At 43.5% G+C, this 24,644-nt stretch overlaps 1 protein-coding gene across 1 annotated transcript in view; it reads left to right on the top strand.

Moving 5' to 3' along the window:
• Nucleotides 1-24,644, top strand: part of LOC136580492 (regulator of G-protein signaling 3-like) — a 77,078-nt gene that overhangs the window by 39,296 nt on the left and 13,138 nt on the right. The window contains exons 3-6 of the mRNA XM_066581092.1: nucleotides 12,305-12,381; nucleotides 13,805-13,873; nucleotides 16,047-16,108; nucleotides 23,935-24,101. Coding sequence (XP_066437189.1) covers nucleotides 12,305-12,381; nucleotides 13,805-13,873; nucleotides 16,047-16,108; nucleotides 23,935-24,101 — 375 coding nt within the window. The remainder of the gene's footprint in view (nucleotides 1-12,304; nucleotides 12,382-13,804; nucleotides 13,874-16,046; nucleotides 16,109-23,934; nucleotides 24,102-24,644) is intronic.

The following is a 24,644-nucleotide window of genomic DNA, read 5'->3' as shown; positions in this document are numbered from 1 at the left end:
TCTAGTGACCTCAAGAATATATGCCTGTTAACTCCAGCTGGCACAAGAATACCTTCTTGGTGTTTATTTAGCAATGGCACAGGTAAAATCTGTAGCCTTTGGCACCTGTAAGCTGATGGTATCTAGGGGCGTATCTTATATCTAGAACCTGATGTTTCTGCAAGGAATGTGGTCTGATCACTTTTTTTGATGTAATGATTTGTGAAAAGCAGACCATAAACCCAAGTGTGCATATACTGTATTTGTATACAGCATTTATACCTATATTATTGTGAAAGGGTGTGAACTCCTGCTGGAAGCTCTCCAACAGGTGAGCAACATCACGGGTTACATGCAGAACCTCAGCAACATTGCGCCTCTGGCTACTTAGTCTGTACATACCTGTTTCTTCTGCAATTCTTAATGTTTAGAGATCTTGGAGGAATTTGTGGCTAAAATGATGAATGATATACTCACTCTATGTTCAGAACATATTTGTCATTTCATGAGTTTTAGTGTCGGTTGCGCCTCTGTCAAGGTACACAGTGAACTTTTTTTTCAAGATCAAAATTGTACATAGCTGTAAATCTATAGATTATATAACCGCCTGGAGATTGGCAGGACATGGCTGGGAGTTTATATACAATGTACCAACTTCACCTCAGTATGCTCAACTCAATAGGCCTCAAGGACACTGCTCTCTTCCTATGTATCTGGCTGTTCATTCAGTGTATAACTTGCCAACTCTACTTCTCCCCTTTCCCTTGCTTTTGGGGGGTCCTCAGGATTTGGTCCCAGGTCCTCTCTTTTTTTACTTTTTCCTATCTACACAGCCCCTATTGGGCAAATTTGGCTTCCATTACCATCTCTACGCTGATGACTTCTAAATATACACCACTTCCCAAAATCTTTCTAAGACCGAACTTCTTGTGTTTCCGCCATCCAACCTAGTTCATCCTGATATTTCCATCTCTGTGTTGTACCACCATGACTCCCCTGCAGCATGCCTGCTGCCTCGGGGTCATATTTGACTCTGATCGATCTTTCCTTTGCCACCTATATTAAATTGCTTGCTGATAACATCTGCACCTCAAACCTCTCCAGAATCCTGTCCTTTTCTCACAGTAGCCGCAATGTTCAGCTTGCCCTAAAAACGCATATCTTTAGAGAAGCATATCCTATCCCCTAATCTAACTCTCCCCCATCCATGTTTCTACACTCTCCATTGAAACCTGATCCCGGTATTCCCCTCACCCCTTACATATGAATGCACTACTGTACATATGTAGATATCAGTTGTTGACCAGCTTGCATATCATTATTTATACTACCTTATTTCGATAGTATGGCTGGACCATTGTACAGAACAAGCACTGTTCTCTCATGTGTCACCCCTATTCCTCATAGATTGCAAGCTCTTGCGGGCAGGGCCCTCAGGTATTATTGTATCTTGTCACCTCCAGAAGTAGTGGTGAAGGCAAGATTAACAGGCCCGTGAAACTCCCTGTACCTGATTGGCTGCAGAGCTGGCTCCTGTGCAGGACCTGGCAGGTCACTAAGGTTCTCTGACAGCGGCAAGACTATGAGTGCTTGTTGTGGCAGGAGATGCAGAGGGTCTAGAGCTAGTGCCATCAGGGGACGACAGCGGCAAGCCTGGGAGTTACGGCGGCAGGAGATCCAGGGGCACTGGTGGCAGGAGACGCACAGCCGTGTTTAATCCCACAAGTTCAGCGGCAAGGCTTGGAGCAGCAGCACAAGACACAGCCAGTGGCGGCAGCAGAGCCGCAGCAGTGAGGGAGTGAAGGCACTGCCTCACTGCAGAAGGGTTTCCTCCAGCGTCGTCAGGATCACACAGGGAGCCAGCTACCGGTTCGGCAGGGGAAATGGAAGAGGGACGGCTGCTCCAGGGAAACTCATTGCTGCAGCGATAGATTTTTGCAAGGGCTGGAGGGTTAGGGTTAGGGATCGTTTTCCTGTTAGGCTTACATTATTAACTCTAAATGCTTCCATGTTACACCTGTGAAATCTCCACAATTCAAAACCAAATCCTTCACCTGTTAGATCAGGCCTCGTTTTGCCAGAGAGACAGAGCTAGAGGAAGATTTTACGAGTACAGGAATAAATGCGGCAGGGGTTTAGCCAGAGCCTTGAACCCACAGTCACCACAGACATATATTTTCGCCATTAATACACCTGAAGAGGGGATGGTCAACACAAAAATAACAAATGGCTTCCATAAATACTACCATGACTTATATAATCTACCAGAAGGACACGGGGACCAGAGAGCGGAGTCAATACAGGAAAGGGACAATAATTTACATAACTTTGCTCCCAAACAGATCACAGAATCAGATCAGAGTGCACTCGAGGGGGATTTTTCCCTACAGGAAGTGAAGTAAGCAATTCAATCCCTCAAAATTGGGAAAAGCCCAGGGCCAGATGGCTACACGCCCAGCTTCTATAAGCTTCTCGGAGAACATCTAGCCCCCCTGTTGCTCAATGCTTTCAACTCTGTCTCTGGTTCGTGCCCCTTCCCAACCCAAGCATTACAGGCAGTGATAACGGTAATACCTAAGTCGGGAAAAGACCCCTCGGCATGCGGTAGTTACAGGCCTGTTTCTCTGTTAAACATGGACACTAAGATTTTCGCAAAATTCCTGGCTACACGACTCCAATCTCACATCCCGTCATAGGTTCACAGAGATCAAGTGGGCTTTGTCCCGGGGAGGGAGGGGACAACACAATAAAAACACTCGCCCTTATGTCTCGGGCGCATAACTCAGGGGATCCCCTGTGTCTTCTCTCAGTAGACGCAGAGAAGGCGTTTTTTGATAGGGTGAGATGGGGATTCCTGGAGGTAGTTCTGAGACGTGTAGGCCTTGGCCCTAGATTCAGGAGCTGGATAATGGCTCTAAACCAGGATCCATCCGCACGTGTCCAGATCAGTGGGCAGCTCTCGTCACTCATACAAATACATAATGGCACGAGACAAGGCTGTCCCCTGTCTCCCTTCTTGTATATACTGGTAATGGAGACCCTGGCGAACACTTTCCGGCCAAAAACCCTAACATCGGCGGTGTAAGGGTGGGCAATAAAAAACATAAAGTGGCCCTATACGCGGACGACTTATTATACATCACAAATCCCAGAATTGCCCTCCCTAACGTACTAGCAGAGTTCAAACGCTTCGGGACTCTCTCTAATTTAAAAGTAAATCTTAGTAAGTCGGTAATCCTCAATATCACCTTGCCAGACTCGGAGGTCGATGCCCTAAAGCCCACCCTTCCGTTCAAGTGTAATCGCAACGAAATCACATATCTAGGGGTAACGATCACAAAAGATCTGGACAGACTTTTCATGAAAAACTAAAAGCCGCTCTTGTCCATGCTGGAGGCAGACTTTAATAGATGGAGGTCTGTCCCCATGTCATGGTTTGGCAGAATAAGTGTAGTAAAAATGAACGTCTTACCAACATTTCTTTATATTCTTCAGACAATTCCTCTGGGTTTGCCTGGATCCATATCACGGATTAGGAAATCCATACTAAATTTTATCTGGGGGGGGGGGGGGGGGGGGGCGGGCAATAGGCCCAGGCGTAACTGAAAGGCTCTCACTAGTCCTAGGGATTTGGGAGGTATGAGTGTCCTAAACGTTTCCCTTTACTACAGGGCGTCTCTGACCAGATGGATCCTAGACCTGTTCCACGGTAAATCACAGAAACTATGGGTGGATATGGAACAGGACTCAGCTCCTTTCAGTGGTCTGGGCCTTATTTGGCTACCAGTTAGAGGAAAACATAGGGGCTTGGGACTTTCTCCATTTCTGGAAGACATGGTGTCGGCCTGGATAGGCCCGGCGACAAAAATGGGACTGATTCTAAGACCGGGCCGCTCACTCCCCTAGTGGGAAACTTGGATATCCCTAATTTCTTTAAGGGCTCTCCCCTAACGAACATTATCTCAGACATGGTCCCCAGGGCTTGTGACTTAATTTCAGGCGATCGATTTAAAACACTACATGAGATACTGGGAGATCAAAGACCCCCACCCGGAGCGTGGTTTCAGTACCTACAGCTGCGCCATTATGTCGGGGCTCTAGGGGATACACATCTGATGAGGCGTCCTATCACACCCTTCGAGAGGCTGTGCATCTCGGCCCCCTCAGAACAACAAAAGGTATCATTGCTATACTGGATATTTGTAGAGGAGGACACGTGCAATAGTAATAGAGACTTAGAGAGGGAGTGGGAGAGGGACCTTGGTATCTCACCTCAAGAGGAGTCTTGGATGAAGTCGTACATTCTTACCCATAAAATGAACGTATCCAGCAAAATGCAAGGATTAAATTACAAAATACTGATAAGATGGTATCGGACCCCGGGAGGTTGGCCAGGATGTTCCCCCAGTACTCGGATACATATTGGAGATACCTTTCAGGAATCGGTTCACTGGTCCACCTGTGGTGGTCCTGTCCTCTGATTCGCCCCCTCTGGCAGGAGGTCAACACCTTGTACTCCTCAGTATGCAGAAACAAAATCACATTCACCCCAGAAATAGCACTGCTGTCTATGTTCCCAGGCTCAATAACCTGCATAAAGGGCTCTCTACTCAGATTTTTCATACTAACCATGCGCCTAATAGTTCTGAGAAATTGGAAATCTACAATACCTCCCTCTAGACTGATGTGGCTGGAAGCATTAAACCTCTAAAAATACACGGAGGAACTCTGCGCAAAAGACAAACTGAGATGACAAACAAATGTGTCTCTATGTGGATGAGATGGAACCAATTCCGCTCTTCCCCAGACCTGGGTGTATGGCTGGAAAGTGGATCATTACCCACCCACAATCCTCACCTTGGTCAACACCATTAGACCATAAACCATTATTTCTTTATATTTTCGCTCAAAGACGGGCACTGTTTCCCCGCCCCTCATATCCTTCCCCTTCTCTTTTATCTCTTTCCTCTTTCTTCTGGGGTACTCATGTGCCTGTACCCTAATAACTCATAACTTTCTTCACTTGTTGATATACTTTTTTTCTTTCCTTTTCTTTTTCTCTCTCTACTTTATTAATTAATATATGCCTGATGAGGCACACAAATGTTAAACTAGAACTGTTTATTTTATTAAAAGAAACTGCCTTAGAGATAGAAAATGTGAACTGAAGGATGAGGGCAGTTTTTAAGTGTGCTAACATTGTTTATTTGAGGATTTGCTTTCACATCTCTGTGTTCATTGTACTTACATGGCAGACCAAATAAAAACTTTTTGAACCATGTTACACCTGTAACATGGAAACATTTAGAACTAATAATGTAAGCCTAACAGGAAAATGAACACTAACCCTCCAGCCCTTGCAAAAATCAATACACACACTGCTGCTAGGACCTTACAGAAGTCAGCCTATCGGTAGCTAGGGGCGTGACTGAGGCATTCCTCCATCCAAGCCATGTCAAACCCCTAGCTTCCAGTGGTGACAAGGTACAATAGTACCGGACCCTCACCCCTACTGTTCACCTAAGTTATTAGCTTTATTCTGTATGTAATGTCTGACCTCGTCTGTACATATACCCTCTGATTTGTAATGTGCTGTGGAAAATGTTGGCACTACATAAAGATTATTGTTATGTCCAGGGTGACTCAAACCGAATCATGCAAAAATTAAAGCTGATTTCTTTATCCATGAATTGACATACAGCAGCCAGAATGACACAAAAAGATGATGGAGCTCTTCAACACATCTACTGTATGCTGCAGTGAAATCAATAACTGAGGATCTGCCAAGACACATTTGGACAGAACTGGACTATCGACTTCACATTTTGCCATGTTCCCAATTGCATGCACATCGACCATCTGTAAGATGCATTAGGAGACGTGAAGAGTTCTACCTTTTTCATGTCATTCCAGCTGTTGTAGGTCAGTCATGTTTATATCATTCTTTTTGAGTCACCCTGTGTATGTGATGTAGGGTATTTTATGTGACTTATAAAGAATCATAGGTTTGGTACATGCCTGAATAGAATGCACTTCATCAATATGCAAAAGTACTCAAAATACGAGGTACATTCAGGTTCAAAGGTCTTCAGATTTGTTTTTTTTCTGGAATAGGAGCAGATAGAAACATGGGACACATTTTAGAAGACGTGTATTCTTTGGGGATGAGTGAGACAGATGGCAGCAGCGCCCAGAGCACAGAGCCCACACGTGACAGCGGCTGGAGTTAGAAGCGTTTTCAATACTTAATATGGTGACCTTCACATTCCAAGAACAGCGTGTAATCATGTTTTCTTCACTTGCATGGAACAATACTCATCAGCAGTTGAGTGAGGCATGTGTTGAAGGTGTGAAAAATGTGCGACTATGGGTGTGACCATTCAAAGGCCAAATATCGTGTGAGAACAAACGAAAGAAGTCTCGGCCATGCTCCAACGGGTCTGACATGACTACTCGAGTGGACCAAGTGATTATGTAGGACTATTGGAAGAGATTGCCTGTAAAGTCACATTTCTATAGGATCTGCACACACCATCCTGCATGAAGATCTGAAGATGTGGAACACTTTCTCCAGGTGGGTGCCACAAACGATGACAGACGATTACAAGGCTGTGAGTGTGGCAATGTGTCAGATGAACTTGACATGTGATGATCTACTGGACAGAAGGGTGAACGCAAAGCAACCCACAAGTGCAGCACATTTGTGGGAACTTCTACAACAACGTTGCGAAGACATTTCTGAACAACATCTGAATGCAGCTGTAGAAATAATGCCTTGATTCTGTGAAACTGTTATACCTGCTAGAGGAGGGTACTTGAAACTCAAAAATCTAGATTGTTTTAATTCAATAAAAAACTATATATATATATATATATATATATATATATATATATATATACATTTTTTTTTTTTTTATTATTATTATTATATTTTTTTTTTTTTAATTTATTTTATTTTATTTTTTTAAACAAAAACTGCAGGAAATGTAACCCCCCCTCCCTGGGAGACAGTCAACGTAAGTGATAAAAAAAAATCTAGATTTAATTGGTAAAACAAAGTTAATTCATTTTTATTCATTTTAACTTGTTTTTTTGTTCTATGTTTTTATTTTGAAGTACATTTGAGACATTATATAAATAATAAAAACTGGAAATTTTGAAGTATTCTAAAACTCTTGACTGGTAGTGTACACGAAGGTCCTTATTTCTTAGGCCGAATGCCCATGAACGGATTATCGCTGCGGAAATCGCGGTCATGAGTGGAAATCAACTACGATTTTTCCCAGTTGTGGGGGGAAAATTGCAGCATGTTCTAATTTGTGCGGAAAACCCCATGGGCGGTTTCCATTGCAGTAGGTGCAGCATAAGTATCACAGGAATCTGCATCGCACCCCTGCGCCGGCGTGTCACGTGCTGCACTGCACATGGTCACCGGTTGACACTCTCGCGACAGATCTGGACAGGTGAGTATAGGGTCTCTTGGGGGCGCCGGGTCTGATTTCGCTGCACAATTTCGCAGGCGGAATCCGCCCCAGCTGTAAGCATGGGGCCTTGCAAGGAGCAGCCACAGACAGTCACACATTTCTGCTGCTACTGGGAAATGTAGTATTACATGACCGAAATTCAAATGAATTGCCGTCCATGGAGTGCATGAACATGTTGGTTCAGAAAGAACAAGAGCTGCTTTACAGATCGGCTCTGTGTTCTGACTTATGAGTGGTCCAAAGCAGGGGGCCGTCTCTATGATGTCCATATGTCCTAATTGGGCATGAGGGCAGTTGTTCTGATGGGACTGTAAGCCAGCTTCAGGCTTACTAACTGGGCCAGGGAGAGCGGGACCAGCTGCTACTGCCATGTCTGGCCTACTCATGGCATATATAAGTGACCCAGGCTTTATGAAACTGGCTATATGTTGTGTCTCACGGTGTGAAGTGGTTCGGACGTGTACAGAAGAGAGGCCCACATTGTACACCTTACAATTCTTTACTGAAGAAAGTCAGATGGAACATCAATAACTGGCAGTCTTTCTTGCCGCAACATCATATGGCAAATGACACTCGGTCTGCTTGGCGCCAACAAGTCCAGGGTAATCGTGCTTCCCAGCATAGTGTTGTCATACCTCATAATCATCAACTCCTCTGCTCAGCGTTGGAAAACACTATTTAAAGGGGTATTCTGGGCATTTACTATTGATGACCTATCCTCAGAATACATCTATAGTTGATCAGTGGGGATCTGCCCACAAAGCAGCTGACCTTCTAGCCCACGGTCAGTGCTTCCGAGCCGGATGTCAGAGTCAGAAGTGTGATGAAAAACTTTGCTCCCATTAAAATCAATCGGGGCAATGCCTTCCTTTTATGCTTCTGGCTGTGAGAAGCGCAAAGTGCAATGGAAGGTGGTGCTGCCATTGTTTTCACTAGGAGCAATGCCTTTCTACTACACTTCCGGCTGTGACCACCAATGTGGATTCCGAGCGGTGGACCTTGCCAGTCAACTATTGATGACCTATCCTGATGATAAGTCATCTATAGCAAATGCCCAGAAAACCTTTTCAAGGCATTTCCATTAACATACATCACCTACGCTTCAATTAACATAGGCGTCCTGTTCCGTTGCTTGCCATTACAGCTGGTCTAGTTGTTCTTAAAGTGACCATGTCAACTTTAATAACTTGGAGAAATTTGTGAGAAACTTTGTGATTGCCTTGATAAGGGTAGTAAATACAGGCTAACCCTGCTGAAGGAGCTAATCTACTCATACAGACTCTTACAGAACAACCGGTTTAATAGAGTATACTTTGCTAAAATTGGCCTCATTACCCTTCCATATAGGGCTGTAGGAACTTGGGCAAAGTTGTCCACTGCTGCCGTAATGTTATTGAACAAGAGTGATGGAATCAGCCTAAGGGACATGGTGCCCTTCTTTCCAGTCCCAGATGTCGAGGTAAAGAAGGAGCGGGTAGTTGGATGTCAGCATGCCTGATCCTCTTGTAATCAGGGGATGTAAGCAGCCTCCAGAGGGTTTTGGCATCAGCTTGCTTCTCTCTCAACTTTTGAGAACTTGTGCGCACTCTGTTGAATGTGTCTAGATGTGAAGGAGACGGGAGGAAATGCCAATTGTTGAATGGGCATTCAGCTGACTGCTATGTGAGGTGTATGGCCAACTTTAGTCTCAATGGTCTATTGTTCTGTAGTGTTTGACTGTAACGCCTGCTTTAATAGCCTTGGAAATGTGATTTTGCTATTTATTTAAAGGCGCTATGAGTAAGAAGCTGTTTTGTTTAATGAACTCTTTATGAACCTTTAAAAGATGTCATTGTTCATTGGAAAGTATTCTACTTCTATAGAAATGTCTTGTTTTGATGTTGTTCTGTATAATCTGCTTACTCTACGGCGTTCTAGAACTGACTTTTCGGTTAGGGCATCAATGGACAAGGGTGATAGAAATGATTGTTAAAACTTGGGTGTCCATGTTGCCCCTTTGTACTTTTGACGTTTATGGTTGGCATGTGCGATATATGTGGTCACACCAGCCTCCAGCTTGTAGGGTGCACACAAGGTGGATGTAAGCTGGGGGCGATAGCCCCCTCATAGTTTCTCCTGGCCAGATAATGATCTTCTTCTTCATGGCAGTGTATTGTGAATTTACTTGAGTGGTCATCCTCCTGACTCTGTATTTTTCCTGTAATGTTCTGAAGAGCTGCTTTTAACACAATTCCTTAGTTCTGCTACTCTATTTGTTATGAGCTTGTTCTGGTTCTTTATTTATGTTATGAGTTTGCTTCTGGTACAGTATTGACTCACTGGGCTGTTCTGGTGTGGGTATGCTGCTATCTTGTTGCTTTCTACGCAAGCAGAATATCAGCAGAATGTCTATTAGTGCAATACGTATAGGTTTTTTTCTTATGATCGCCAAAAAACATTCTGCGCAGTGTGCCCTTGACCCTAAGGCCAATACTGGTGACCTTATGCCCAGTGGCAAGATAACCCAAGTCAGTGGTGAGTAAGGCCTTATGTTAGATGATGCTTTGTGTGATTTAAGAATAATAATAATAATCTTTATTTGTATAGCGCCAACTTATTCCGCAGCGCTTACTACTACTTAAAGGGGTTGTCTCGCGGCAGCAAGTGGGGTCATACACTTCTGTATGGCCATATTAATGCACTTTGTAATGTACATCGTGCATTAAATATGAGCCATACAGAAGTTATTCACTTACCTGCTCCGTTGCTAGCGTCCCTGTCGCCATGGATCCGTCTAAATTCGCTGTCTTCTGGCGTTTTTAGACGTGCTTGCGCAGTCCGGTCTTCTGCCTGGTGAATGGGGCCGCTCGTGCCGGAGAGCTGGTCCCGCGTCGTCATCGTAGCTCCGCCCCATCACGTGTGCCGATTCCAGACAATCAGGAGGCTGGAATCGGCAATGGACCGCACAGAGCCCACGGTGCACCATGGGAGAAGACCCGTGGTGCATCGTGGGTGGAGATCCCGGCGGCCATCTTGGAGAAGGAAGAAAGAAGTCGTCGCAGAGCGGGGATTCGGATAAGTAATATATATATATTTTTTTTTTAACCCATCCTTTGGGTTTGTCTCGCGCCGAACGGGGGGCCTATTGAAAAAAAAAAAAAAACGTTTCGGCGCGAGACAACCCCTTTAAGAATACTATTTTCATACTGGTATCTAAATAACAAATGCTATATACTGCTACTGTGGTACAAGGACTTATAAGTCATTGTTTCTCTGTTATCAGTCCGATGGCTGAAGCATATTATATATTCTGTTTATTACATATGCATCTACCAAATGAAATGTAGCAACTGTATACTAACCCTAGCTTTATTAACTTCCTTTCCTCTTTGTATAAATATAGTTGACTTTTAGAGATGAGCGAGCACCCAAATGCTCGGGTCCGCGTTATTCGAGTCGAGCTTTTCATAAAATTCGAGAGCTCTACTCGAGTAACAAACCCTATTGACTACAATGGGAGACTCGAGCATTTTTGCATGTGGGACACCGGGTCCCGAGATTTTTTTTTTCTCTTGCCCTCTCCCTCTCTCTCCCTCTCTCTCCCTCTCTCTCCCTCTCTCTCCCTCTCTCTCTCCCTCCCTCTCCCTCCCTCTCCCTCCCTCTCCCTCCCTATCTCTCCCTCTCTCTCCCTCTCTCTCCCTCTCTCTCCCTCCCTCTCTCTCCCTCTCTCTCCCTCTCTCTCTCCCTCTCTCTCCCTCTCTCTCCCTCTCTCTCCCTCTCTCTCCCTCTCTCCCCCCCCCCTCTCCCCCCCCTCTCCCCCACCTCTCCCCTTCTCCCGCCTGGCCAAAAATTTCCCATTGGCGCGCTCGCGCTGCGTCGTGGGGGAGGAGCCAAAAACTGGGGCGGGGTCGAACACGGCATGATGCTCGTTTGAGTAACAAGCACCAACGAGTATGCTAATACTCGAACGAGCATCAAACTCGGCAGAGTACGTTCGCTCAACTCTATTGACTGTACATACAGTCTGTTGAGCGATGTATCCAATCCTCTTCTATGTGATACCGTCTCCCATATTGTAGCTGATGAACACTGTGTAATTGGATACCAGAAGGAATCCCCCACTAATATTTTTGCCCTCCCTCTTTCCTTACTAAGTGAAAGTAGAATATACTTCCTGCTTGCTTTGTTTGATGTTACAGATAGCATGAACCAATGAGTGTTAGCTTTTAATAAGCCAAACCTACTTACTATATAAACTGATGTATGTGATGTAATAGCCACTCAGAGATGTGTGATCATAGTGTCCCTCTGAATGACGTGTGGACATAGAAATACATCCATTTCCTATATGCCCTAGGTGTTGGATCAGATATTGCATCGTACATCCCTACTACCATACCGCCATACAGCGCAAAGGTTGTACTGTCCTAATTGGCAGTGCACCATAATGTAAATACCAACATATAGTAACCACATAACAGCTTCAAATAATGTAGTGTTATATAATGTCTAAATGATACTGCTATACAATTACTAGTAAGATGGTGTTCACAAGCCTCAGGTGCCAGGTCATCTGAGTTGCCCACTAAAGCTGTCCATGATGCCGGGTCATTCTATTCATCCTGGTGCGATCGATGCAAAGTCAGTAGGTTCACACTACTATGGTTTGAGCACAACTTCCAGCAGGATGACATTGTGCTGACAAAGTCAACTGTATTCCTACCTGGAGATTACGGACCGTGGAGTGAAGAAATGAATTTAGAGCTGACCAAATTGGGAGGCATCCTTTCGGCCCTGCCAATCGCCCAATGCAGACTTAATTATGAAGTGATACTAATCTTCTCTAATCCCTTCTCTTGCAGTCGCTGGCTTCCAGTGTAGAAACCGATATTGGATCAGTGTGTGAAACAGACAGAGCTCCAAGACACAAAAAGAAGGAGTGAGTATGACCGTGTGCCAAGGCTCCGTATACATCACTAGTCATAGACTGGGAGGCCAGAACAAGAAGCTCCAGCCTATCAAGTAGTGCCACCTCTTAAGCATAGATTAGGCACACTGTTCAGCAATGGGGGTATGGGTATGAATCATTGGAGTTGTATATTTTCCTAGTGTTGGTTTCGTTTCCAAACTCAACTTCTTAAATGTTTTGGTCAGACACCTCCATTCTTACCACCCCTATAGTACCAACCTGTAGGAAATGGTATAATATGTTGTCTACTAAACTTCTGCTCCACTGTCACATTGCCACTTCTTACTAGTCTCTATCAGGCATCAAGCTTCAGTGTTGGTCACTATAAACACAATGTTCTGTAGTCCAATCTTCGCACTCCATATTGATGTTTCATTCCTAGTGACTTAATATTCCAAAGCAGCACTTGGACAACTCTACTAATTACACAGTCTCAATGAGGACCATCAATGTTAACAGTAAGTACAGTAGACTTTATTTTACTATGTCTTACAGGTTGGCACTATTAGGGGAATTCTTTCGAACATCTCCTTTTAAAGGGATTTACCAAAATTCACTTTTATCACCTATCCATAAGATAGGTAAGGGTCTTACCACTGAGACCTCCACCACTCCAGAGAATGGTGGTCCCGTATTGTCCTTCTCCTTTGCACTGCAGGCTCAATGCACCCCTTGCAGTGAGGAGAAGATTGTGAATGTTGCCCGAGTTGAGCATGCACAGTGCCGCTCCATTCATCTTGAATGTTAGTGCCAGAGATGGCGGACACAAATGCTCGGCTATTTCCATAAGCCCCACTAGTGCAGTGGCATTACGCATTCTCAGCTGCTTCTCTGTTCAATCTCCTTCTCATTGTAGGGGCTGCAGTGAATGTGCGGTGTGGAGGATAGGGGGACATGGGACCCTTGTTCTCCGGATCAGTGGGAGTCTTAGTGGCAAGACCCCCACTGATCAGACTTCTATACCCTATGGATAAGTGCTAAACGTCCATTTTTGTACAAGCCCTCTAATAACTATAGGTTTCCCTTTAAAAACAGCGATAGCACAAGACAGAGGAAATTAGATTGTGAGCCGCACTGCAGGTTTGGACCAATGTGGGAAGTAATTTCACTATACAGGCTTTTCTAGAGCTGTAAAGATATACGTCCAAAAGCTATTATGTTAGTCAGACCTCCTAGAGTCACATTAGTTGATTTTTGTCATGTTCCCAGCTAATTTCCCTTTCCTAATAAAATAGACATTCGCTCAGTGCAGGAAATGAGTCACAAGTCTCCACTAACAGAAACTTGGAGGACCTCATGCCAAATCCAGCCTTGTTCTTCTCTCTGTTCTTCTGTGACTGTATAGAAGTATGTGTGTGTAATAATGTATATATCACATCACCTTCCTTCTCAGACAGAAGCAAAAAAGAAGTCATTTGTCTCTGTTCCGACTGTGGCCATCTCACTCGTCTCACATCACACGGTAATTGCCCCTCTATTATAATGTATTCGTGTATGGTGCACATTTACATCTCCGCAGTTCAGTATATGTCTCATGATGGAACAGAGGTGGAACTTGTTGGGACAAGGCAAAGTTTAAGTTTCCGGGCCCTCAATGAAAAAATCTGTACCAGGGTCCCACCTATCATGTGCTATTGATCATAGTGGTGTCCTATTTGGCAGAGGGGTCTTTGACCCTCTGAGGTGCCGGGTCCTGGATGCTACCTCTGCACTCCCTATAGCTACACCGTAGGAGGGGAATAGAAACCGGCAATTTCTCATGGGGTCCAACAGCTGAAAGGGGTAGTTTTCCAGAAGTAAACTGGTGGCGGTCCGTTGCTCAGGGTCCCCAGCAATTAACTGATTGAAGATGCAGCGGCTCTCAGGTGATGTTGCATTCATCAGTCACATGGCTTGAGAGCAGCTCTGTCCCATTCAAGTGAGTGGGTGCAATAACCCATGGGTGATGAGACGCAATAAAAAGCACGAGAGTAGAACAGACAGCACTCGAACATTGCGCCGTTAAAAATGCCGCATTCGAGCACAGGTCTGCAAGGCCACATTGAAATTGATGAAAGCGTTGCACTGCGGTTCGCCCGGCGCTCGGGATGCCGTGCTAATCACTGTAAAAAGTGGTATATGTGAGAGTGGTCTCATTCACACAGGTGGGTGCAATTTTGTTGCAATTTTAAGCCAGAGTCACATAGGTGTAAGTGCATTTCAGCCATGCAAATACGCCTCGTGTTTGCGCAACTGAAATGTGCTTTCGCCTGAGTATGTCGCCCGCTCCTGTGTGCCTTTGTGAGCACAAATGCATGATGTATTTGCGCATACTAAAAAATGCGCACAAAATCACTTTAATTTTGTGCATACACATGCAGCGAATATGCAAGTTTTCTGCATATGTTGTGCGTATTTACGGTAGCCCATTAATTTGGTGCGCACAAGGTAGATCATGTCGTGTATTTTTTTTTCACAAGTACGCTTATGTGAACGAGCCCTTAGGGCTTTGTCAGACGAACGTATTGTCTGAATAAGCCCTTAGTCAGCGAAAAACGGAACTATTTACAGCGAGTGTATGTGCGTCTTTAGTTTTTGTTCAGTGTTTGCATTTTTAATGCACAAGTGTAATGTGAGTTTCATCAATTTTTCACGCGCCTGAAAAGAACAGAAAGTGGGACAATTGATGTCATTTAAAACTTATTGAAGTCAGTGGGTGCTTGGAAAATTAAAGAACTTGCATAATATTTTTTTTTAATGCACCCTCGGATTTGAATGGGTGACAAAGATCGCATATGTAAATACACACTTTAACTTTAATGGATACAAGCTTTGTCCGTTTCAAACTCGGAGGTTAAAATCGTCTGTGTGAACAAGCCCTATAGCTCTCTTCACACTGGCATCAGGACTTCTGTTTATAATGGAAGCCATGGCTCTCTGCCAGATCCTTTTGTACCACAGATCCAAATGAGGCCTGTCAGCGTTTCTGTCATTTCGATGGCAGGGATAGCGCTGGGTGTGGGTGTTATTCATAGCAATTAAGCACATTCCAGCAGATCACCATTTTTATTTATATGTGCTGCCTGGTCACTGAACGGTATTTTGTAGGTTTAAGAATCTCAAAGTACACATTGACTTAAAGGGATTGTCTTCTGTAGACATTATGCCCCAGGACATAGTAGAGCACCCCACCCCGTACAAAGGGCACCACTGAGGGCCCATTAATTATAATGCCTTAGACTTGTTGATGGCTTCACAGGGCTGATGACGGAGGCATTCTTGTTAAATTTGTTCCGGGAAATTACTGCACAGCTAGCTACCGCACTCTAAAATAGAAATAGGTGCAAACCCCTTGCCCCCCCCAAACCCCCATGAAATCTACAGCTTCTCTAATGCATAAAAGAAAACCAAAGGCCTCTTTTGTCAATCAGAGCCCCTAAACATTTAAGCCACCATCCCTTTAAATGCTAGCCATACTGACCCATGGGATTGGCACTGGACCTGTTAATCGTGATTTTGCACCAGGACAGTGGGGCGGAGGAGTTCCTTTTGGGTTTTCCCTTCATCCTCTTTTTTTTCTTATACATTTGGACTTTAAGTTCCCTTCTCTAATCTTCTATTCTTTACATGACCTACTTCATCCCTCTCCCCTGCAGGCCAAGTATAGAAGAAGTTCAGAACTGGGGGCAGTCACTTGATAACCTCCTTTCTCACCCATGTGAGTAAAATTCTCAGTTCATGTTTTTTTTTCCTTGTCCTTGTTTGTCTATTTTTTTGCATAATTTTCCTCTTATTTTGTCTTCTACATTATTACATTAACGTGATTATAGAGTTTTATGTGTTGCCTATTCTATAAATATCTATTTCACACCCATGTTTTTTCATGTCTACAAACACAGGTATCGCTGTCACCTTTGCCCTGGGCTGGATGACATATGCTATCCCGGTCTCTGCAGAATATTTGATTTAGGGAGTTTATTAACTTCTTATCACTGAGGGCATTATCAGGGATTTATATTATGCTGACCTCCTCCTACAGAGTCGAGGCCAACATAAATCCTCCTGAGCAATTCTGACCGAGAATAGTTTGCATGCATGAATGAGCCGGTGATGCCATGACCAGCCCGTTCGCGCTCGGGCAGCCTGTTTAGACAGGCAGATTCAGAGGGGTAACTTGAAGCTCCCGGGCCCCGATGCAAAGCTTGTAACAGGGCCCTCAACTATAATGCTTTATTCATAGTACTGGGCTCCCTATATGGAGAAGAGAGGCCTTATGGACCCCTAAGGCTCCTGGGCCCGGGTGCAACCGTATCCTGTATAGTTACGCCCCTGGGCAGATTCATCGTTGGGAATCATTCAGTGTTTCACATTCCTATGGAGTGTTTAAATAAATGAGCTGCCAGCCAATGATTTTTAGGCCGGCTGATATTGAACAACTAATGAGAAGAGAACAATGCTCATTCATCGTTCACTTGTTGACTCGCATTTTGACTGAATAATTATCATTCACTTTCACTCATTGAATGATCTTTTGAACGCAGCATTAGCTGTCCAGCATCTGTGGTACACAACTCACAGAAATCCCATATTGTACCTATGGGGTGTAAATGTAGATATCCTGTATATTGTTATACCTAATTCAGGATCTGAAGGGCTCGGTGGTGCAGGACTTCCATCCTCTAAATCCCCTTGCACCCCGCAGTAAGGGCCATTTACATGGGACGATTATCATGCAATAATCGTTATGTCTAAATGCGAGACATCGTTTACTATTCGTTTTACTTCTCGTTGATTGCTGACTTTCCAGAAGCATGAAGAACCATCACTGGATCGCTGACTTCCCGCTGCATATAAACGCTCAGCGCTTTACATAGACTGCGATAGTCAGCAGTGATCTGCTTGTCTAAACGCTCTGCACGTCACCGCTCATGCAGATCGTTTAGAAGACAGTCGTCCCATGTAAATGTAGGCATAACCAATTAATCAGGTTATCTTGGAGTGTTCCTGTAACTGTTTGTTCTACCTTTTATAGAGAACTTCGTCATATAAAAAAAAATCATCAATTAAAGGGACGGTCTGGGGAGAAAAGATTGAATTGAAATGCACTGTGTAAAAACTTAGAAAAGTCAAACTTTCAACACTTAATTCCCCACAGCTTCTGATTTCCCCATCTGCAGTCTTCTTCTGGCTCCAACATTAACATCCTGTCACAGGGTCATGTGATCCTAGATTACATACAGCCAGTAACTGGTTGCAACAATCACATATCCCTGTGATGGGACGGCATCGCTGGAACAGAAGCTGCAGAGGATCCAGTGAGGAGAGGATGACTTTTTTCTTTGTTTTTTACACAGAGATGTGCAGATTTTAATACATTTTTCTCCCCAGAGTACCTGTTTAATTTAAAGGGTTATTCCAGGTTTTTTTAAGTTTTCACCCATCCACTGGATGGGCAAAACTCATAGATCAGTGGGGGTCTGACCTCTCATACCTCGACCTATCTGGAGAACAAGGGCCTCCCGTAGTCCCCACTTTTCTCACTTCCAGGTGGCTTCTCTCACCCACAGTGACGTCATTAAATGTTGCGCATGTACGGCCGTTAATCCAATCCTTTTAATGGGGCTTGCAGAAATAGCTGAGTGCCTTGTACTGTTATCTCTGGAAGTCCCATTGAAAATGAACGGAGCAGCACTGCGCAAGTGTGTCCAACACTCCATTCAATCTCCTCACTGCTGAGACTGCAGTGAGGAGGATGAGGAAAACTGGACCCTCCCTTCCCATGATCGGTGGAGGTTCCAGTGGTCGGACCCCCACTAACAATAATTAACAGGAATACCCCTTTAAGCCCATTTTAGTTATATCTGTTTCTGGGAAAGCTGGGTCATAACCAACATGGCCACCATACCGCTCTCATAGGGGTTGTCACCAAGCTTTTCTACTGTCCTGAGCAACAAACTAGTCCAGGTATGTAGCAATGCTGAAAGTGACTGTTTCCCTACAGAACTGAGCAAATTTGCTATTCGGTTTCCTGGGAAGGCTGGATGACCACTTTCTTCATATGTTAACGGTAGCCATTCATCGAATTGTTCGCAGTTTGAAAGAAGAAGATTGTGCAGTTTATTAAGAATGCATTATGCCAGACTATCAGATTCCATATTAAAGAGGTGTTTGGGGAATAGGGTATAACTAACTGGTCGGTGGGAATTCAAGCACTTGGTTACATCTGGTGCCCCCATTGAAATGCATGGAGCTGTGGTCCAGACATGTACGGTGCCACTCCATTATTTGACAGTCTCTCGGGGGAACACGGGACCCCCATTTTGGCAATTGGTGGGGGTCCTAGTGATTGGACTCCCACCGATCAGCTAGCTATTTCCTATCCTGTGGATAGGTGATAACTGTATATTACGGGAGTGCCCCTTTTAAAGGAATTTCCGACAATTCCTTTAAAGCATGTATTTGCTGTCTCTTGTATGCCGCTGTGATACAGCTAAATTGTGTCATTGTTGTCATAACCCGATGGCCTCAGGATTACGGGACATGAATGGAAGTTGTCTGCTTTGTATCCTGATGGGACAGATAAGGACATGGCCTCTTCTCTTCTCCTTTCTTGTAGCCAGAAATATTGCTTCCTTGGTCATTGCAATACACAGGGAGCTCAGGAATTCTCTAAAGGAGAAATTTCATCAAGAATGAGATTCATTAACCCATCTATGACGCTGTTCCAAATTTTGACAGTGGTCATGAAGAGGCCTTATTCTGAAAAAAGCAGAATCGGTATCTTAGTCATTGACTAAATACACAGCCGCCGATGGATGCTAAGTATACAATGGTGGCTGTTGCTTCCATTAGTGATGCTGGTGAAATCCTTGCAGACTGGTCATGCAATTAGTCAATTTAAAAATATAATTCCCAAAGGGTCTTTTCTGGCTCTTTATGAGGTTTCTTTCACGCTACAATTTCTTCTTTACACTCGGTTGGGTTTTCTTCTTGCATATCAAAAACTGCACTGAGATGGAAACCTAGACAGAGCTGTAGACTTTAATGTATGAAACGGAGACCAGTTTGGTCTCCATTTCATAAAGTTTCTGTCTCTGTTAGTCTTTTTAGGAGGGGAGAAAAGTGCAGTGGACCTAGCTTTTCTATCCTAGGCAGCAGAAAAAGGACAGAGACCGAAGTGGCCGCCCTTTCACACATTGTAGAATATAGTTTGTTACAGGTTTCCTTCTTAATGCAGTTTTCAGCATGCAAGGCAAAAACCTGAGACAGAGCGTGGGGTAAAGGCAAAGTCGCAGTGTGAAGCTAGTCTAAGGAGCAAGATCCTAAGAAATACATTCCTAAAAAAAGAGAAAATTTAGAGGGCCACTTTAGTGAAGACACATTTTTTCCATTCCTGACCTTCTCATGTGATTGCCTGTCACACTCTGCATCCTCCTGTCTGATACTTATTAGGCATCATCTTGATGCTGAGATTTCTCTCTGCTGAATATCCCTATGCTCTGCTAACACTCCCATGATGCATCACATGACCAGCTAGAGCAGGGTTGCACAACTCCAGTCTTCAAGGCACCCCAACAGGTCACTTTTTCTGGATTCTCTCAGTATTGCACAGGGGATGTAATTATTGTCAGCGGCTCAGACGTTGCCACTGGTGTTTTTGCTATAGGATATCCTGAAAACATAACCTGTTGGGGTCCCTTGAGGACTGAAGTTGTGCACCTCTGAGCTAGAGCCTATACCATCTCTGCCTGGTGGGAGGGCAGTGCCATTACCATCTGTATTCACCTAAATAAACTACATGATGAGCTGTGATCTCCTTCATTATAACTGTATGACTGAAGTTTCTAATTATCAGCAGTGAACGGTGATAGGAGTGTTTGTGTCCCCCTCCAAAGAGCTTGTGTCGTAGAGTCCATGTCCTATCACACAGGAATTATGCTGACTGAAAAACTGACTTTTTGAGAAAACATAAAGCCAAGTAATTCCCAGGAAGTCAGAATCAGATGTACCGGAAGTGAAGGACTCCAAGAAATAGAAAGTGGTTTACCAGACGTATACATTGATAGTTTAGCCTAAAATAAGACAGTCCTGTCATTTTTAGGGTCTGACCCCCAGGACCCTTAATGTATGTTGAGATGGCGAATTGACAGCAGTCAATTCGCCTACCAGTAGTCAGCATGTTATAGAGCCGGAAGAGCTGAGCGGATTGATTTAATAGTTTTGTGGGATAGGATTCAGTATAACTTGCATTTTAGTCTGCTTTTTCTGTACTTGGGAAGGCTCATAGCAGTGATTAACAGCTATCTGTATATGCACAGTCATACAGATAAGACTGTCAATGACCAATAAGACCACCCACTGGACTCTTAAGCATAGAACAATCATGGATTTCAGTGAACGAAATGCAAATACTGAATCTTTTCCATAAAACATTACAGTAGTGTTCAAAGATAGCAGTCGAGCTTCATTAACCTCATAAAACACTGTTTTTGGTAGAAGTGATAATTACTATAGCAAGTAATTTACTTGTAAGTGTAGTAGAGTAATAGACAAAACAGACCCAACAATTAGGACGTGCTGCTCATTCTGAGTAATTGAATCATTAATTGAAAGGGAAGTTTTCAAAATAGCAGTGAGGAGTTAAATTGGGGAAGTCATTAATTCCGTGGAGTAACAGGTGTTAACATGTTGGATATAGAGCATTTATTTCTATAATACTGGTGAAAATGGGTCGTTCCAGACATTGTTGATGGACGTGCTTTGATTAAAAAGTTGATTGAAGAGGAAAAAACCTATAGAGAAGTGCAGCATGAAGGGAGCTTGCCTTTAAGGTCACCGAGGGTCGTGAACAACTAAACGGCTAACAACAAGCTAAAATGATCTCAATGCCTTGAAGTGGCAACCCAAATCTAAAAGATGCGGAAGGCTGCAGGTAACTACTGTTTACATTGATCCAAGAATAGCCAAAATGGCAAAGACTCAGCCAATAGTCACCTCCAGAAAGATCAAAGCAGATCTGAGCTTACTGGTGAGTACTGCTACAATCAGGAGATGATTAAGTCAAGCCAAGTTACCAGCAAGAGCTCTCCGCAAAGTCCCTTTGTTGAAAAAAAGACGTGTCATTTGCTAAGGCACACATTGACTGGCCCAAAGAGAAATGGCACATTTGTGGACTGATGAAAGTCAAATTGTTCTTTTTGGGTCTAGTGGCTGCAGACACAGGGGTGTCCCTAGCCTTTCTGCTGTCTAAGGCGAGTAGCAAAATGGTTGATATCACACACACACACACACACCCTCCCCTCCCTAAAAAAACATTAGATATAGATAACTGTTCTCTTTTGGTTAATTGCAATAAATGAGGAATTCTAAAACTTTTTCTACTGAGATTGCACCAGCATGCACAGAAAGTGTGATGGTGGCCAGTGTCAGAATTATCTGGAGTGCTTTTAGGAGTTTGGACAACACATTGCCTATTTGGGTGATTAAATTATGCATGTGAAATTTCCGTGATATAGCACGCCACAGCAATTTATCCCTAAACTAATAATCCAATTAAGCAATCACAAAACTCCAATATAAAATATTATAATCATTAATACTTTAACAGTTGAATACATAAATACAGCACCAGAATCAAGCTCAGCAAAGGGATAAGCTATGAAGTCAAGTCATCCCCTGCTATTTAATTTTGTAGTTCTTAATACGATCTAAACAATGGTAAGTTGTCAGTTTACAAACAAAAATGCTTCTACCCATCATTACTTAACAGGTCATTCATGACTATAGGACTGATAAACAATGACCCTGTGACTCACGTGTAATGTCAACCCTAATTTAGCATTGCTGCTTTCTTCTCCATCCATCCCAGACCAGCATGACAACTTGTCCTTGACACAACATTTTTCTTTAGAGGTTGCCACACAGATGTCTTTTTGCTCTTTTGCTTTTTCATATCTATACTCGCTATATGAAGATAAACTTTTAATAGCGCCACAAATGGTTCCCCTAAATACTGTATAACAGTGCAATTCACAGCACCCCTATGTAATAAAAAAGCTGCACTGTCCCCCTGTAGTAAATAATTAGCCTTACTGCCCCCCTGTAGTAGTGGCCATAATGTCACCTTTAGCAATAGCTATAGTGTCCTCTGTAGTAGTCATAATGTCCCCTGTCATAAGAAATGGCCATAATGCACCTTGTAGTAGACATATCGTTTTCTATAATACTATTCTCAATGTCCCCTGTAGCAGAAGTACTGTCCCCCATATTAAAATAATAAAGGCACTCGCCCCCATCCCACGGTCCCATTGCACCTTCTGCCTAGCCTGTTCTATGTAACATTCTGCAGAATGACGCAGGCTGCGCAATGATCCCATTCCGACGCTTGCATCATGTAGAAGATGCCTATTGGCAGAACAGGGGTTCCTGCACTGGGGCTACCATTGTTAATTGTATCCACATCTTGATGGCGTGGATACAATTAACTTCAAATCCAGCTAGAGGCGGCCTACTGAACCCAGGTAGCAGTGCAGACCACTAAGAAACTCCCCCGTTGGGCAGTTTCCTAGTATAGTCCTGTATTCAGGCAGCGGAATTGCCGCCCCCTGCATTTAAGAAGGGGTGCCAACTTGTCTCTTACTTTCTGTACAGGGGCACTCTATGTATGTCAGATGACCCCTGAGCACTGAATTGAAACCACCGTACACTGTGAGGACAGTGAAGCAGGGTGGTGCAAAAATCATGATATGGGATAATGACCCAAACACACCAGTAAGTGAACATCATCTTTTGACTACAGGCAAACAGGATTGAGGTAATGGAGTGGCTAGCCAAATCTCCTCATCTCAATCCCATAGAGAACTTGTGGGGGTGACATACGAAATGTGGTTTATGAGGCAAAACCAAAAAATGCTGAACTGTGGAATATAGTCCGATCTTCCTGGATTGAATGAGAATTTGTTCACTTCTTGTTCGCTGTTCATTTTATGCAGGCACAAAATTAACCATTTAAATGTCGTTGTGTGCGAACGGTGATCATTTACACTAATCGCTGGTACAGTCAGCCTGAATGACTGACTGAATGAAATTGCGAATGCTTTATCTGCCTGCATAGTTCCGGCTGCATGAGCAAACAGTCATCATAAAAGCTGCCAAATGGGATACATCTTGTTATTGTTTTGATTTGGAATGGAATGTGTAGTATTTCCAGCGCATTTGCATTTATGGGAAAAAAATGTGATTTTGTGTTTATTAGCTTTTCCGTACTCCCTGCTATTTTTTGAACACTACTATATATTAATCTGCTTGGCGTCTCCTGCTCTATATCATGCTACTCTTAGCTAGGACTGCATGTACAACCTGACAGGTTCCATTGGATGAGAAGGGAAGAGTAGCGTCCTGACTGGCTGTGAGCGAGCCCTAAGTTTTCCTTTGCTATCAGTTTTTCTATAAAATTGTGTAATGTCAGAATTGTCAGCTATAATTTCATGTATTTTTCTAAATGCATTAAGGTACAATTAACCCTTGTTCTTTTTCACCACATAGATGGACGTGCCGTTTTCCGTGTGTTTTTACAGTCAGAGTTCAGTGATGAGAACCTGGATTTCTGGTTGGCATGTGAAGATTATAGGGAAACGCACCCGAACTTTATCCTGCACAACAAAGCACGAAAGATCTATCAACACTACATCGCGTTTCAGTCCCCTAAAGAGGTAGAGTATATAATACAGTGATTATATAATAGGATCTGCTGGAGAGATGTTATAATTGAAAAAGTATACAACTGAATCCAAGTACATCCCTGCGTCTGACCTGGAATCTGCAACCATTATGTCTGGAATTCCTGGCATTTGGCAGCACAAAATCTTATCCTATCGGAAGAAATGTGCAGTTATTATAGGGATTGTCTGGTTTAGAAAATCACATTCCAAATACCCTATTAGGATATTGCGAGTTAATGAATAGGTATTAGGACCTTTCCCTATTAGTCAAGGTAGAGAGCAGATACAAATAGAGACTCTATCTGAAGCGTGTTCATGCATTACATAGACAATCCATTTATTTAAATGAGAACTCTGTAATACTTAATTTCCCCTATGGGGGTGCTGCAGGAAAATTAAACACTTGCTACTAGGTTCCCAGACAGATTACAGCTGATCACTGGGGATCTCAGCAGTGGGATAACCTTCAATCCAGTTATTCTGATGATAAAGGGGATTACAAAAAGTGAAAAATCCCTTTTAACCACAACATTT

This window comes from Eleutherodactylus coqui, chromosome 10 (genome assembly GCF_035609145.1).
Source record: "Eleutherodactylus coqui strain aEleCoq1 chromosome 10, aEleCoq1.hap1, whole genome shotgun sequence".
NCBI lineage: Eukaryota > Metazoa > Chordata > Amphibia > Anura > Eleutherodactylidae > Eleutherodactylus > Eleutherodactylus coqui.
This window is presented reverse-complemented; position numbering and strand designations above follow the sequence as displayed.